Source organism: Papio anubis, chromosome 6 (assembly GCF_008728515.1).
Source record: "Papio anubis isolate 15944 chromosome 6, Panubis1.0, whole genome shotgun sequence".
NCBI classification, from domain to species: Eukaryota; Metazoa; Chordata; class Mammalia; order Primates; family Cercopithecidae; genus Papio; species Papio anubis.
This window is the reverse complement of record NC_044981.1, coordinates 85,780,944-85,799,124: the sequence shown is the minus strand read 5'-3', so window position 1 is coordinate 85,799,124 and position 18,181 is coordinate 85,780,944. Positions and strand designations below refer to the sequence as shown.

General features: G+C 38.0%; 1 protein-coding gene across 7 annotated transcripts in view; it reads left to right on the top strand.

Annotated features, from left to right (window-relative positions):
• The first annotated feature begins 2,922 nt into the window (after positions 1-2,922).
• The window catches only part of MAP3K7 (mitogen-activated protein kinase kinase kinase 7), a 72,945-nt gene continuing 57,686 nt past the window's right edge, over positions 2,923-18,181 (top strand). For 4 of the 7 annotated variants that reach the window (XR_004184363.1, XR_004184362.1, XR_004184364.1 and 1 more), the window contains exon 1: positions 3,106-3,225. Coding sequence is in view for 2 of the 7 variants with exons in the window: in XM_021937614.2 (XP_021793306.2) it covers positions 3,106-3,225 (120 nt within the window). In the remaining 5 variants the exon portion in view is untranslated. Of the gene's footprint in view, positions 3,226-18,181 lie in introns of all 7 variants that reach the window. The other 3 variants (XM_021937614.2, XM_021937620.2, XR_004184360.1) reach the window with 2 other exon arrangements.

Genomic DNA, 18,181 nt, shown 5'->3' with positions numbered 1-18,181 from the left:
CTCCATGAAAATAGGTCCCAGATATTGCTACACCCAAAATGAGCCAAATAGGATCAGAACCTCATTTAGAACAAGTGAAGAGGAGGTGGGAAATGGATTTTGAAACCCTTGTCCTCTCATCCCCTGGAGAGTATAAAAGGGCCAAAATTGAAGACAGAGTTGGAAGTTAGAGAGTAGTTATTAGGGTGCTGACATGAGGGAGAATGGTAGAGAGTGCTCGAACTTGGAGGGACTTCAAGGAATTTACCTAAATAGTTTTGATATGTATCTGGAAATTTGTAGAGACATACGGACTGGTGACTGAAGCTGACATGAAATTGTGAGGTCAAGTTTCTATCCTTTATTCATGAAAGTTAAAGGAAATGCAAAGTCAAAATTGAAGTGAACTGAGAGAAGTTCAGTTCCCCTCCATCATTCCTCTGCATTTAAACTTTATTACTTAGGATTATTTGGTTGCAAGATAATCCTGCGTTTTTTGTCATACAAAAAATGCAGCTGGGACCAGCTTAAATGAAATGGTAATTTACTAGCTCACATAACCAAATCACAGAATGTGAGAGATGGATTGAACCTTGGGAATGACTGAACCCAGAGACATAAACACTGATGAAACTTTCCATCTATTATCAGAAGCTAGGGAAAAGGCGCAGGCAGACAAAAAAGAAAAAAATAATCTCCAAGCAAGTTGGACAAAAATTGATTTTAGACTGGCATCAATATCAGAAGTCCAAATCAGTGGATAAAACACAGAAGTGTTGGGGTGGAAGATATTCAAAATCATGTAATCAATTCACTTCGAAATGCATCTAGCAAAATGGTAGATGGATGTAAATACGGATGAATGGAGAGATGCACATATGTATATTATGATAAAGCAAGTATAGTAAAATGTTAAAGGTAGAATCTTGGTGGTGGGCATATAGGTGTTCACCATAACATTCTTTCAACCTTTCTCTATATTTGACATTTTTGTAACACAATTTTGGGGAAAAATAATCAAGCAGGAGAACTGCATCATGGCTGTAGTAATTAGCCCTTTGTCAAGATTCCAGTCCTAAACTGAAGGTACAGAAAACATGTCTTATGCTCCAGGGAAAAGGACGACTGACAAAAGCTATTCATTTGTACAGAATATATAAGTATTTATTGAGTTCCCACCTGGCAGCAAGATCAAGGTGTTAAAGGGAAATCAGATATAGACCTGCAGTTATAGCACAAGGTAAGAAGTGACCATCCTTGTTTGGAAATGCAAGGGGAATGACAGGTGAAAATGACTGTGCCACTGATTAAATCAGCTTATATTGGGTATCAGTGCACCACACATCATTTCACATGCCCTGACTTCTCAGACAACCAACTGGGTGATGGCATCCTTAAGTGATATAGGAAAATCACATAGGAATATATTTGTGGTGGGTGACAACTTTTGAATTTGCTGTGGTATCTTGAAGTTTAGTTGTTTATCTAAATAGAGATGTCTAATAGGTCCAGAATTCAGGAAAAATCTTGAGTATTCGGAGATTAGGAGTCATCATTATAAAAATGGTATGAGAAACAGAGACCTTGGGTAAGATCATGCAAAGAAAGAGTGTACAGTGGAAAGAAATTATTGCTTCTTTCATTTTTTTTATCCACTCATCAAACTGTCATTGCGAGTCACTAGAACTGTGAATAAAAAGTGACAGAATGTTTCCAAGAAGTTTGTAACTTCTTGATGGTCAAATCCAATGATCTAGTTGCAATCCCAAATGTGTTTAACATAATTCTGTACAGCATATACTTGGTTGGCTACTTCTTCATTGGAAAGCTCACCTCTGGTGATGTTCCAATTACTATTTTCCTCACTTCCTCCTTTCAGTCTCTTACTGAAACTTAGAATTTGACATTCGCAGGAATCCATCCTTGGTCTTTAAATCTTCATCTCTAACTCCAATTTTCCACAGTTAGGCTTTATGTCAAAAGGACTATATAAAGTTCAACAGTTAGTTTAAAACTAAAACTTGTGCTGGTAGTACAACATGAGCAATACTGACCATCTTGGGGACAGATTGATCTAGTTTGTAAGGACCATAATTGCTTTAAACTCTGAGTGTATTTTCTCATGTCCTGAAAATGGTGATGAAAATATTTGATTTTCAAGGAGACTGTTGATGATTCATTTACCAATCTAAAACACTAGTGCCCCGCACTCGTAATCCATAACTTGAGATGAACACACCAAAGTGTAAATATCTTATCCACCTAATCTATGTAAAGTTTGTAACACCAAAATATTAACTTCTGTTTTTGATCACTCAGCCTCCATAGTTATTCATGTTGCATGATCTGATTCGCTCTTTTAGAATTTCTCATAGCGTCAGGGACTAGCTCAAAGTAACAGGAGCAACTGCTTCCTTCCATATCCCACATTGAGGAAAACACATTTTGCAAGCCGTCTTAAAGAAACAGGTCAACTTAGTTGAGGGATGAAACTTAAAAGCAAGCTTCGTCACAAAAAACACAGTTCAACACCACCTCGCCCGTCTGCAGGCAGCTCAGAGGAGAGAAAGAGAGGCCAAGACATACTTCACGCAGCAGAGACTAAACGCCAGCTTTTATCTTTCCCGCTGGTCCTTAAGGGACCAACCGTGCTGATTTTCCGTCATGTTCCGCGCCACTTCCGTTCGCGCACTTTAATTACGTCAGGCGTCCTCTCTCGCGGTATCATCCGGTTGCTGAGGCCCTGTAATAAAGGTCTCGCGAAATTTGTTCTAGAGGTGCAAGCTTGCTTCTTAGTTTACTCCACCCCACCCCCAACCTGTCCCTCCTTTTCTTTCCAAGTCACAAAATTCTCCCCTTCCCTCCCCCGGAGTTTATGGCCCACCTCCTGTTTCCGATTTCAGCCCGGAACCGGAAGTGTAGTGGGCGGGGCCCAGCGGCGGAAAACGCAGCGGAGCCAGAGCCGGACCCGGCTGTGGCCGCTGCCGCTACCCCCGCCACGGATCGCCGGGTAGTAGGACTGCGCGGCTCCAGCCTGAGGGTCGGTCCGGAGGCGGGTGGGCGTGGATTTCACCCGGATTGTCCGGGCGGCACCGCTCCCGGCCCCACCGGGCGCCGCGAGGGATCATGTCTACAGCCTCTGCCGCCTCCTCCTCCTCCTCGTCTTCGGCCGGTGAGATGATCGAAGCCCCTTCTCAGGTCCTCAACTTTGAAGAGATCGACTACAAGGAAATCGAGGTGGAAGAGGTGAGCGAGGCCCTGCATGGAGACGCCGGTACCGGCCCGGCCCGCCCCTGCCTCTGCCTGGTCCCGGCTCTGAAGGTGCCTCCCCGGCCCCTCTAATTCGCGGGACCCTGTGGGGTCCACCCGGGAGACCCAACAGCCCTCACTGACGTGGGAGTGGGGGTTACTCTCTGAGCTCAACTGCTCGGGAGTAGCTGCCTTTTTTCCTGTCTTGAGTACTCTTGCTTTTGGATTTGATATTCCGGTGATAAACAGGAGAATGAACTGGTGAGACAGTGTGGTCCACCAGTTCTCGTATCTGTAAGTAGTAGTTTCAGCGAAGATCGTAGCCGTTCTGGAGTTTCAGTCCGCTGGACGTGATGTTCTTAATGGCCAATAATTGTATTATGTTCGACTTCTACTTCAGTATCTGGCATGTAGGGGATGCTCAATAAATGCTTGTTAAATTAGTAGATCATCAAGTCTAATAAAGTGTTTCCCTTAGCATTGAATGGTTCTCAGTTTCTCCGATACCGCACAGCAATACTCGTAATGTTTAAACGCTCGGCTTTAAGGTTGGGCTAATGTAGGTGAATTTCACCATAAGTAACACAGACTGGTCTACGATCAAAAGATGTTTCAAGTAGCATATTCTGAAGAGATAACGAATGATCGGTGACAATCAGAATATAACATTAGACTGGAAATCGCTATCAGAAAACCCATATCCTTTCTTTATTCTGCAGTAATTTATTTTAGAACAAGCTATTTCAAAGTGACTTTAAAGTGTTGCTTTTCAGATTAACAGAGAGGTAAATTGGGTTCTAATGACTATAAAATTTAGAAAAGTAAAAGCTGCATATATATTTTTTAAAGAGACTTTAGAACTTATTAAAAACTTTGGCTGAAAATACTATATCTTACCATTTATTTGCCGTTTTTTAAATTTATATTTAATAATATAAATATAACTTGCGTTATATATCCTGTGAAAAACCTAGTGAAATATTATAGATTGTCAACAAGTTATGTCTACTTTAAAATTCTAAAATTATTTTTAAGTGTCAGCAAGTTCGAAGTAGTGAGATAACGTTCAACAAATAAATTTTTTTTTCCTGTGCATGTTTTGGAAGAGTAATGGATTACTGAATTATATACTTTTTATCACATAAAGTAACTTTAGAGATCATTGAGAACATTCTCATTTTACAAGATAATATGGTGGGAAAAGCAAGGTCTTTGGAATTAGAGGAAAGTTCAATGTATCAGATATGCCATTATTAGCTGTGTGATTTGGGGCAAGTGTCCTAACCCCTTTGAATTTTAGTTTTAGAAAGGGCTAATAAATTCTGTTTCATCTTATCTGCATAACAGATCTTAGTAGACATTATATGCAAAACACCTACCACAGGGCCTGACACATATTAGGAAACCTAGTTCCAGAGAGGAAATGTGACCTGCTTTAAGGTCACATGGCTAAAAGAAGACCTGTATTTTGAAAAGAGGGGGAAATGTTTTTAAGTTTATTTTTTTTACATTGAGGCTATGATAAATTCCTTTTCCAGAAGTGGATAGTTGATCCAACTTTCATGGCTAATATTCTTTTTTAAGAATAAAAATTCCGTGAGTCAGTATACAAGAATTGCAGTTTTTAAATAAGCGTTTACGTCTGCTCTGTGGTGAATTGCTATGCTTGTAGACTACAAATTGTTATATAATAATAACTTGTGCTTTATGGTCTACTAAATGCTTTCACAAACTTACTTCATTTGGTTCTTACAACCTTAGTTTTTGTATGCTACTTTCTAAAGCTTTTTACATTCTTGATTCATGGAGAAACAAATTACTAAGGAGGTAGTTATCATTTTGATGTTCTTCCCCTAAAGCTATTTCACTTCTGGTTAGGTTTCTGTGTTTCCAAGACCCTTCTCTCAATTTAGATAATGTTTCAATCTTTGTGTGTATGTGAGTGTGTGTGTGTTTAGGACATTTCTGGGGAGTAGGATTTTGTTTTTAGACGAAAATTTGTTTTTAATATTATGCAGTCATTTGGGTTTTTTGTTTGTTTTATTCCCCTTCATTTTTAATACTCAGTTCATTTTTGCATTAAAGATTGTATTTGGATCTTTCTGATATTGAAAGCATTACATAATTTCCATCATGTTCTTCATTTGCATACATTAAACCAGTGTTACACAATCCAGAGTGAACCAAGGACACTTATTAGCTATTTGTCAACTTAGATTACACTTCCAGTTCAGTTGTGAGATAACAGAGGAAGATGACCAGAAACAAAAACTACTTTATGTTGCTTTCAATATTTTATATTGTATGAGAATATTACCTTCTAAATTATATCAATATAATTAGAAACTGTAAAAAAAAATTAATTCAGCCACAGGCCAAATATGCAATCATTTAGTAGGCACATATTTCTAAGACATCAGCTGATCTTGCATTTCTAATATTGTAACTCAATAGTATTAGTTTGGCACATCTTAGATTCAGTTCAGTTCAATCAAATTAGGTAAGGTATCAGCCTCAGAAATCTGCCTAGGTACTTTTTAAAAGTCATTTAGTGTTTACCATCTAGATCTGGCTGTAGAGAATATTGGAATAAAAGAGGGGATGGGTTGCAAGAAGTGTTACACAGGGTGGTATAGTGGAAAGTGTTCTGGACTAAAAATTAGAAAATGTAGATGCTGTACTGATTCTGCCATAATATATTTTTGTAACTTTGAGGAAGTCACCACGTTTTTCTGGGCCTGTGGTTACTTATGTAAACTGAGGGATTAAACAAGATCATTTAAGGTCTTTTCCAGTTCTAAAATGAAAACACATTCATTTTTTCCAGTATTTAACTGTTTTCTACAGTAACCTTAGAAGTTCTTTACGGACAGTGATCATGGTCTCCTGTAGAAGTTAGTTGGTGACCAACTAATCCTGGGTTGACCTGGCAAATGATATACCATTTTACAGATCTTGACAAGCAGTCATAGAGTTTGACTTGCCAGAAGCTGCATGCCTAAGTAAATGGTAAAGCTGGGAATTGAATATAAGATTTCTCACTTGTGAGTCAGTTGCCCTTTCCACTGGATTTACAGTGTCACTCAGTACTTTCTGAAGTACTCTATAAACAAACCTAACATGGGAAAGGGGAAACAAAAAACTGATTTCCTTTTTAGTGTACTTGGTCCTGAGCATTTAATGAGCATTCTTATCTGTGCATAATACTCTGAGGTACTATAAAAGATGAATAGGGCTTGGTGCAATGGCTCACACCTATAATCCCAGTACTTTGGAGGGCCAATGCGGGCAGATCACTTGAGGCCAGGAGTTCAAGACCACCATGGCCAACACAGAGAAACCCTGTCACTGCTAAAAATACAAAAATTAGCTGGGTATGGTGGCACAAGCCTGTAATCCCAGCTACTTGAGTGGCTGAGGCATGAGAATCATTTGAACCCAGTAGGCAGAGGTTGCAGTGAGCTGAGATCACACCACCGCACCCTAGCCTGCACAACAGAGCGAGACTCTGTGTCAAAAAAAAAAAATAGATGCCACAGAGCGAGACTCTGTGTCAAAAAAAAAAAATAGATAACAGAAGAATCCTAGGATTACCTCCTTAAAATGTCTGACTTAGTATGATATGAGACTGGAGTAAACACAGAACAGTTAACCATAGACCACAGATTTAAAACTGTGAATATAGTGTAAATTAAACACTTAAGCCATAATTTGAAAATAGAGTTAATAACAGAAGGTTATTAATTATATTGAGTAGGGACAAGTTTAAAACTAGGTTTTGAATAAGGTGACCATCATGGGTTGGGAAAGTCACTAAGATGAATTTTCTTTGCAGTTGTTCCTCTGCCTGAAGTGCTGCTCCCCCAGAACTTAAAATGACTGACTCCTCACCAATCAAGTCCCACCTCAAATGTTATTAATACTTCCTTAGAGAAGCATTCCCTGAGCAACCTAGATCTTTGTCATTTCTATTATCTTTCATGGTACTTACCAGTAACTGAAATTGTGTCTCTCCTTCAGCAAAATGTAAGGTGCTTTATTCACTTTTGTAACCCCAATGCCCAGAATCTAGAATCTCTATAAATATTTGTTCAATTAGTACATGAAAGTATCACAGCATAATCATAAGAATTAAATGCCTATCTTGTTCTCTTATATTACATGTGATAAAACGAGCTAAGTTACGTGATTTGGCTAAGGCAACACTTACATTAGAAATGAGATCTGAGTCTTGTTTTAATGTCAACTCTATTATAGTTAGCAGATACTTTTGTTTAGCAGGGATAAAAGATGCTGTAAAGGGCCAGATGCTATGAGTAAGCCACGAATGGTAGGTCTTTACTACAGAGTGCTAAAAAGACCCTATTTACAATAGTTGCTTTTGAAAAGGGAGACCCATAATACTGACCTCAACTATAGTGTAGGAACAAAGCTAATGTATTGGACACATAAAATTACTGCAGCATTTGTATGTATTCTTCAGCCTTGTTAAGGAGACACACAAAGGTTTTGTTTTAAAAGCTAAAATATACTACCAAGAGGAAATATAGATAGAACTTATACAGTTGCATGTATTTTGTAGGTTTAAGTTATAAATATATGGGGAATTGGTATTAGAGAAATACCTAATTTATAGTGGTCTAAACAAACTGAGTACGTAGATTTGTTAGTCACTATTTAATTATAGATACCTAAAATAAATACATTCTTTCATGTGAAAGTGACCACTGATTTCAGTAGAAATCTGGAATTACTAAAGAGGTAGCTACAGAGATAATTTTTGTATTGTACATGTGTAGCTTAAAAGATAGCATGAGCATATTATTTGAAATAAAAGCCTAGTGAATGGGTGAGATGTATTGTGGCAGGTATTAAAAGACTGCATGAAAAATTCAGAAGAAAGCTTGAATAATCAAAGCTTTACTTTTATGTTATCAAATCCATCTTGTCAGCAGATGGCAGTTCCACTCTACCACAGTTTATTAATAGATATTGAAGTTCTAACATAGTTGGAGGCTCCAAGTCCTAACTAATAAATGTATGATCTATGCTTGTTCTGTCATGTTCTGCATTTCTAGCCAGAACAATGCCAGTATCACCAGGGGTCCATTCAGATAGTTCATAGAACAGAGCCAAATGAAACTGAAGCTATAGTCACTGAACTAAAAATAACATGAATTCGGAACAATTAAAAGAATTATTTAATAATAAATTAAGAGCACAAAGGCATACATCCTTTTCCATTTAGTTTAGGTTAGGTGTGTGTTTGCTTGTTTTCTTTAACATGACTTGTCTGAAGGAATGGGGTCATCTTGCATCATCAAGAAACTAATTTTTAAAGGAATTTCTTTAAAAATAACACATACACACAAAACGTGACTTTTGTTTTTGTGCCTTCAATAGTATTTGCATGGAAATATTCTATATACTATCTCATATTCTTCTATATTTTTATTAAAAAATTAAATTTAAATCTACTTAATTGTATGAGACTAAAGTTTTAGACCCAAAACAAAGAGGATTCAACCATAGGGGGAGCAATGCTTATCATAAAGTAATTAATCAAAAACATTGTGATTTAGAAAACATTCATAAATTTAGAAGGAAATATTTCCAAATTGACCTCCCTTTTATAACCAAAGTCCTTTTTGCATTCCTCTTGTTTTTCACAAATGAAGGGTCATGAAGAATATCTGGAATATTTATTTGTAGATCAACATTTTAGTTGGATGCGTATGGTAGGGGAGATACTTGTAACTTGATATGTTCTCCTTTTTACACTTTTGATGAAAATTCATCTTTGGGGAAAAAACAGTCATTCAAAATAATGTTGGGCTAGGTACGGTGGCTCACACCTGTAATCCCAATACTTTGGGAGGCCAAGGTGGGAGATTGTATGAGACCAGGAGTTTGAGACGAGTCTGGGCAACATAGTGAGACCCTGTCTCTATAAAAAATTTTTAAAAACAGAAAAACCGAATTGTTAATTATAGGGTGTCAAATAAATTATATTATTTAGAAAAGAATACAATTCAGAAAGCATGTTTGATTTGTGAACTTGGACTAGAAATTTAGTAGTAAATAAAAAGTGGCCTTCTTTCAGTGGTTTACAACTTGAATATTAAGTTTTTTCATCGTTTACCTCCATTGCCAGTATGTCTCAAGAGTGGCCATATATCCCAGTTTTTTCTATTGATCTACCATATGTCAAGAAAAACATCAAATTTGCTTTCTGTAGTTTGTAATATTGGCTTATTCCTTATCTAATAATGTACATAATCTCCTTATGTGTTTTTAGGCTTGGCCTTGGGAGTCCAGACATATTATTATTCTACATCTGATCTTCTCCACCATTTTATGTTCTTGATTAATACAACAGGGAAATTTGTTACCAAGATATTTGCATTTGAAACATTTTCTTAGAAGTATATGTGATATATATATTTTTTAATCTATACACATGTAAGGTTTTCCCCAGTCAGTAGAGTACTGTTTTACATAGCCTGAGAGAGGTGGAATGCAGACAGTAATGAACTTTCTTAACGAGTGTTTCCTGTTGGAGCAGTGGTGTCCACAATGCTTTGTTTGTCTCCTACTGGTAAAACAAAACACTTTCTATTTTGTATACTCAGTTTTCAGTGTGTATGTATAAAATATTTTTAAACAATGGGCGATGAAAGGTTTCATACTATCATTTGATCATGGCTCAAGTTGCAATAAGTACTTTGGAAATAAAACCTTTCTAAAATGTGAGAATTGACTTAATTAAAATGAGATAATATCTGTAAATCTACTTAACTAATGTCAAGTAAACTACAATATACACAAGTGAGGGACCGATAATGGAGTCAGCATTTGACATATTGAACTTAATAAGCCTGTAGGGCCCCCTGAGTCTCAAACCAGTTTTAAATACATCTTGAGCTTGGGCAAAACCTGGATGGGTGAGATTTGAGAGTATGAAGCCATGAGATTAGAGAACAGATTCAGAAAGAAAAGGGACAAGGACAGAACCCTGGAAAGTAGCAGCATCTAAGCTTTGGACAGAGGAAGGAAGAATCAGTGAAGGAGGCTAAAATAAAACTCTTTCTTAAGCAGAGACAGGCAGAGAAGGGATTGTTGACAGCCGTCTTTGGAGACTACCGTAAGCCCTTTATACACAAGCCTTGTATTAACCCAACTTCATTCTTTTTTCTTAAAGGAGATCAGGGCTTTTTAAAACCCCCTTCTAAACAGCTAAAAATCTGATTCGAATATAGTCTTTTGAAGAGTTGATTGTTGTTATCATACTTGCTACCTTTGAGTAGATTTTTCTCTGTACCAGGCACTGGACCAAATCCTGTGTGTATCTGGCAGGCCTCTGTTTTGTTGGCACCATGAAACATACCTGAAAGCTGACTCTGATTTACTAATTCCATGATCCTTGAATAGGTAACTTCAGTTCTGGGAGCCTTGGTTTTCTTCTCTCTAAGGTTGGAATAAAAAATCCTATATATTCATGGGTTTATGGTGACAGACTCCATCATGTTTGTAAGAAAGAGCTTTACAAGTTATAATACATTATTAAATATAAGGTTGCATTATTGTTATACAGATAATAAAATTGCATTTCTTTAGAATGTTATTTCTTGAAAGAAATGAGAAGTATATTGGAATGCCCTGGCATGCTACATAGCACCTTCTGCCACCTCTAATTCCCATTCAGATTTCTCCCTTAGAGAGCTAATATCAGAATGCAAAATATACCAGGAAACAACTTTATCTGTTGTATATATCATCTAATTATTCTATCTTCTACTCTTATGGATATATGCTTATAGTCTTTTTTGTTTAAAGCACAAAACTCCTGTCTATGGCCAGGTGCAGTGGTTCACACCTGTAATCTCAGTACTTTGGAAGGCCAACGCAGGCAGATCGCTTCAGCTCAGGAGTTCAAGACCAGCCTGAACAACATGGCAAAACCCCGTCTCCACTAAAAATACAAAAATTAGCCGAGTGTGGTGGCACAAATCTGTAATCCCAGCTACTTTCGAGTGGCTGAGGCAGGAGAGTCACTTCAACCAGAGAGGCAGAGGCTGCAGTGAGCTGAGATCGCACCACTACACTCTAGCGTGGGTGACAGAGGGAGACCCTGTCTCAAAAAAATAAACAAAACAACAACAACAACAAAAACTCCTCTCCTTCTGTCTCTATTTCTTACTTGTTTTTAAAAGTTCAGAAATTTAACTATTTTTCTGTAACTACTATTTAATTATGTCATTCCTCTTTTTAACTCAGTAGAGAAAAGCATTTAATCTTGCCACAACAAAGATATTTACAATGTAATACTTATCTCTTTTAAGTGTCTTTGTATTCAGAAATTTCAAGATTAATTCGGTTATTTCAGAATTCAGTCTTCCCTCATAAGGATTTTCTTTTTCCCTTTCTCCTACCCAAGATGCCTTATGGGTGCTGTGGAAAGCTTCCACAAATAGCATCAACAGCAAGGGAGGGCTCTCTGGTCTGTATGACGGCTTCCACTGAAATATTTGCCTTATTATGTATTGTTAATGGATTAGCCTAATGCAGTGGTTTTCAAACATTGAAACTACTACTTGGATTGCTTGACCCTACCATCAGACTCAGTAATTCTGGGTTGCACCCAGAGAATTTATATTTCTAATAAATTTCCAGGTGATGTTGATGCTTCTGAACCAGAGACCACACTTTTAGAGCCATTGGCATATGCTTTCACTGTCCTTATATCTGCTTTCCTCCTGAAATGTGTTTTTATTTTGGCTTCTCTGACGCTCTCCTAGTTTGCCTGCTACCATATGGACTGTTCCTTCCTATTCCTTGCCCATTCCTTCTCCTCTCTTGTGATCTAAATGTTGAACTGCTTCAGAGCTCAGTTCCTGGACTCCAATATCTCCATATTTATTTTTGGTTACCTCTTCCAACTGATTGCCTAGAAAAACTGACTACATGCTAATGACTCCCAAGTTTGTATCTCTTTGACTTCTCCATAGATCCTCTCACTCACGTTTCTGCCTTCTTACTTGATATCTCCTCTTGGATATCCAGTAGGCATCTTAAACTTCATATGACTAAAACCAAACTGTGAGTTATTTAAAAAAAAAAAAAAAATCTGCATCATTCTTATCCCTCAGTAAACTTGTGCAGTCTAGGTGTTTTCCTTGATTCATCTCTTTTCTTCTACACCTGTCCTGCCCCGATGCAGAGCATCAGCAAATCCTATTAACTCCACCTCTAAAACATGTCCCAGGTCTGCCCGGTTTCTGCACTACCATTGACCTTGCCCTTGCAGCTATTGTTGCTTGTTTGGACTGCTATAATGGCTTCCTAATGGGTCTCTATTTATATATACTAGCTTCCCTACAATCCTTTCTTTAAATAAGAGCTATAATGATTTTGTTTAAAGTCATATAACATCCTTACTTCCTTGAATTTTTTCAGTTCCTTCACGTTGCACTTAGACTGAAATTCAAACTCCTTTTCATGGTAGATAGAGCCATTCAGGATCCAACCTCTGCCTGTCCCTCCAGCCTTACCTTACAATCACTCTTCCCTTCCTCCACTATACACCAGCCACACCAAACACTCCAAGTATTTTTCTAGATCATTACTAAAATGTCAGCTTTCTCAGTGAGGCCATGACTGACTACCTTGTCTAAAATTGGAGTAAGGCGGAGTGCATGCATGTGTGTATACACACACAATTACACTCCTTTTCTTCTTAGCACACAACTCCCTTCCTTTTTATTTGTCTCTTTCCACAAGAATATAAACAATGAGAACAAGGATTTTGATTTTGTTTGTTCACTCTTGTATCTTCAGTGCCTAGAATAGCACATAGCCCTTAGATGGGGCTCACATATTGAAGTGAATAAGGTAGTGAGGTTTTTCTTTTCCCTTAGGGCAAAGCTTTATATTCGTTGTTGTTTTTTTTTGTTTTTGGTTTTGGTTTTGGTTTTGGGTTTTTTTGGTGAGACGGAGTCTAGCTCTGTCGCCCAGGCTGGAGTACAGTGGCATGATCTCGGCTCACTGCAACCTCCGCCTCCCAGGTTCACACCATTCTCCTGCCTCAGCCTCCCGAGTAGCTGAGATTACAGGCGCCCACCACCATGCCCCACTAATTTTTTATATTTTTAGTAGAGGCAGAGTTTCACCATGTTAGCCAGGATGATCTCGATCTCCTGACCTCGTGATCTGCCCGCCTCAGCCTCCCAAAGTGCTGGGATTGGTGCATTGTGTCATCCGAATGTCAGATTAGTAACCTCTTTATATGGCCTTTTCAAACTGCCCGGCCTGGAGCTGCTGCTAGTCTCTTGGCCATAGCATCCTATTTTTTGTTGTTGTTGTCATTCTATGTGGCATTTTTTTAGAGTCTGATTTTTTTCTTACTCATCTTTTGTTTGTATGTTGATTGTCTTTTCTCCTTCTCCCCTCCCTCCACATACACTAGAAAATGCATTCGTGTAGATCAGATCAGAGCCTTTGTCTTATTTCTTTCTGTATTTCTGTTGTCCCAAACAGTAGCTGGATGTAGTAGGCACTAAAGAAATACTGGTTTAAGGAGTAAACAAATGAAGTTCATCATTCTTTCAACATCAAGCCTCACTTGCATCAGAAGGCAGAAGGCAGAAGACCTAACCCATTTCTCCCTGCTTGCTGACCAGGCCTTCCCCTTGGCTTTCATTAATCCTCTGAAACCCAGCTGTGTTCTTCATTAAGTATTTGAGCTAGCTACCATCCCACAGACCTCTCATGTAGGTCTCAACACTCTGCCCTACCACAGCCACCTTCCTGCAGTCAGAAGACTCCTTAATTCTCAGTTACCTTGCTTTTTGCTTCACAAGAGTTTTTCTATATCCCTTACATGTTCTACTGGGGATGAGGGAACCCGAGGTAGGGCCTCCCTCGGTCTGTCTTCCTTGCCACAATCCTTACTCCTTTGAAGCTTCTGGTGTTTGCAGAGCATATTCTGTGAGGATGCCTGCTCTTGGGGATCTAAGTGAGAAGAGAGGGGTATGAGTCTTTTTTCTCTTGAATCCCTACCCTAACCTTATCCTGAAAAGGGGATGGGAGGAGTTTATTAGCCTTCATCATGGACCCTTGCCTTTGGCTCTCTTCAGCTGGTAAGTGTTTAAAAGTTTTTAAGTACTATTATTTAGTCTTAAATTTCTTCTCTACCGCACTTTCATTCCTTGAAGGCAGGGGTCCATTCTTTATATATATTTTTTCTTCTTATCCCCAGTGTATCTACCTTTATGCTATTTTTTAAAATGGGAAGTCATTTTTGATACACAGAAACTTAATTCTTTAAGTATTGACTGTGCTTATAATCTCGCTCCTTTGAATTCACAGCAGTTATTATTTCTATCATATATTTCAGGTCAGTACAACCTTGGACATCTTCACCTTTCTTTGTTATAATTTTAGACCCTGTCATTTCACTGTGCATGTGAAATATCTTATGGCTCTAATAAGAATGGAGGCTTCTTGATCCCCTGGGTTCATCTTACAGGAATGGGCCTGTTTTGTATTTCAGGGTGTTCTAGAAAATTGCTTTCTTGAGCAAAAAGGAGAAAGTTTATCATGTCCTCATTTGGCCACATTTTGTTCCCATGGCTTTAGGTCGAAAGCCTAGAATCAGCTCTACTCTCATCACTAGGTGGCACTTGTGAATTACAAATAGTCAAATGAATTTTTATGACAAACATGTGATTCACAAATATAGATAATGTTTGGAATCCCTGCATGGACATTCCTCAAAATAGAGAAAATGAAAGAAGGGGATTCCTAGTAAGTACCAGTTGCTGTGATGTATTTATAAATACATGGTTGAAGAATAAATTACTTGATAATCATTTTGTATTTAATAGTAATATCAATAGATACAGTCTGGTCTCCATGCCTGTGTTCTTAGACTAATGTTGCCATGAAGTTGAAATTTTTTAGGACCTGCTTGCTATTCATCTTAGTTTATTGTGAGAGAAATGAGTACTACAGGTCAGGCGCAATGGCTCACTCCTATAATCCCAACATTTTGAAAGGCTGAGGCAGGGGGATTACTTGAGTCCAGGGATTCAGGACCAGCCTGGGCAACATAGTGGGATCCCATCTCTACCCAAAAGAAAAAAAAAAGAAAGAAAAGAAATGAGCACTATAGCTCTTTACACTGATTCATACCCAATTCCAAGCACTTACTGTTCTTTGTAGTATTTGAGGAAATACCTGGTTTTAACTTACAAATCCTGTAGATATTCACAAGGGAAAACGTCAGCACTTCTGTTTTACTGTTGAGAAAACAGAAACTCAAACTTGTCCACCATTAAGAGCTAATAGGTAGACAGAGCCCTACATTCAAACTCGTCTATTGGATTTCAGAGCCTGGGTGTGCTCTTTCATTTATTCTAATGGTACCAGGCAGCCAGTACCCTCTATTCACAATAAAGTAATTGATTGGCAAGTACAAATGTCTGATGAGAGTTGTGAAGGAGAACAAGAACCTAAACCACAGAACACTGAGTGCCCAGGGCTAGGACGAGTGAAATGGGAAGTCATCAAAACAAAGACTAGCTACCAGAGATGTTGGCCTACTTTGCAATTTTGCCTATAGGCAGCTCCATTTCCTTTAAGCTACTGATGAACAGAAGCTGAATATAGAGTATGTTCATTATTACGTGCTCTAGGCTTCAAATCCTGGTTTCTCTGAATATTTTCTGACCATCCAATCTTGGGCAAGTTACAACCATGTGACTCCATTTGCCTCCCTTTTAAATGGAAGAGGATTAAATATGTTAATGCATGAAAAGCACATAGAATAGTACCTGGTACATAGTAAATATTCAATAAATGTTAACCATTTGAGTGGATTTAGACATTGAACAATATGGTAAATGTTCATTCTGCCTTATGTGATTCATGAAGTGGAATTTAATCTATGGCTAGAGTGGCCATACACATCCCAGTTTACAAATAGTATCCTAATATTATTATTATTAATGCCCCCTTTTTAATCTCCAAAGTGCCCTCAGTTAGATAATAACTCATTTGATCAACCTAGCTGTAGTCGGCTTTGTGATAGAAGAGTTTTGTGCCAGGAATTTGTTCATGTAAGTCTAAAGTGAAAGTTCCTCCAAGGGAAGATACTAACTTCTGCTTCCCGACATGAGGCTTTATATATGTTACAAATTAAGATTGGTAACATTCCGGTGTTAGACTACCCAGCATCAGACTGCACTTTAACACTTGCTAGCTATATAGCCTTGGGCAAGTTAGTTGACTTCTTTTTTTTTTTTTTTTTTTGGTGACGGAGTCTCGCTTTGTCGCCCAGGCTGGAGTGCAGTGGCGGGATCTCAGCTCACTGCAAGCTCCGCCTCCCGGGTTCACGCCGTTCTCCTGCCTCAGCCTCCCGAGTAGCTGGGACCACAGGCGCCCGCCACCTTTCCCAGCTAGTTTTTTGTATTTTTTAGTAGAGACGGGGTTTCACCGTGTTAGCCAGGATGGTCTTGATCTCCTGACCTCGTAATTCGCCCATCTCGGCCTCCCAAAGTGCTGGGACTACAGGCGTGAGCCACCGCGCCCGGCAGTTTACTTCTTTTTAAAGTAAGCTAGGCACTTCAACTGTAAAATAAGGATAGCATTAGTACCTTCCTCTAGGCCCGTGTAGATGAGATATGTAAAGCATTATTTAAGTGCCTGCTACATAGAAAGTACATATAAATATGGTTAAGACATGGAGATTTTTTTTTTTTTTTTTTTTTTTTTTTTTTTTTGAGACGGAGTCTCGCTCTGTCGCCCAGGCTGGAGTGCAGTGGCCGGATCTCAGCTCACTGCAAGCTGACATGGAGATTTTTTACTAAAGAAAAAGGCCTTGATACAAAGTGCTTAGGTTCATTGGAAACAGAGATTGGAGTAGATGGTACTTAACTAAGGTCCTTTCACAATGATAAAATCTAATGAATTTACTCTAACAAGTATCAAAAGCTATTTTTGTTTTCTTCATTTTTTTATATTAAGGAAAATGTCAAACATTTGTAAAAATAGGACACCATGAGAGAGCAATGAACCCATGCAGTACTCATCAGTTGGCTTCAACAATAGTATGACACATGGCTGATCTTTATTTTTATGACTTTTGAAAAATAACTGTAATGGGATATATTTTACACATCATAAAAATCACCCATTGGGGAAGTGTACAATTTGGTGGGTTTTGCAAATTTACCAGGTTGTCAGCCACCGCCATAAATTAGGTTTTGTTTTGTTTTTTTTAAATAATTTCATCACTCTGTCAGGATACCAGCTACTCATTTACTGTTAATTCTCATTTTCACCCTCGGACCCAGGTATCTATCCATAAATTTGCCTTTTCTGAACATTTTGTATAAATGGAACCATACAACATGTGGTCTCTGGTGTCTGACTTCTTTTGCTTAGCATAATGTTTTTGGAGTTCATATTGTATGTGACATATATCAATAGTTTTTCTTGTGGAATAAAATTTCATGGAATAAATAATACTATATTTTGTCTGTCCTTTATGGCCAGTCTTTTTAACATCTATATTTGTATCCTTTCTCCTCCATTCCCTATCCCTACTGAATTCAAAGGCTATTTTTAATTTCTTAAATATGATAGCTGAAAATATTTATTATATGTTCCTGCTTTTTGTTTTTCCAAATCATCTTCTGTGTTCTCATTCATCTTGCCTGTTTTAGTTTTTTTTTTCTCCGTTTAACAAATCACTTTACTTTGTTCCTCCGTGTGTCTTTTTTGGTTTTTCTTGAGAATGAATGGGTGTACAGATCATAAACTTTCAAAGATAGAGACAAGCGTGCGTTTATCTTCTCACTTTAACAAAAATTCATACTCGTTCAGTGGCAAATCCAGATACTGTTGATTTCCACGTTTTTTTTTTTTTTTGTTTTTTTGTTTAATTTAAAGT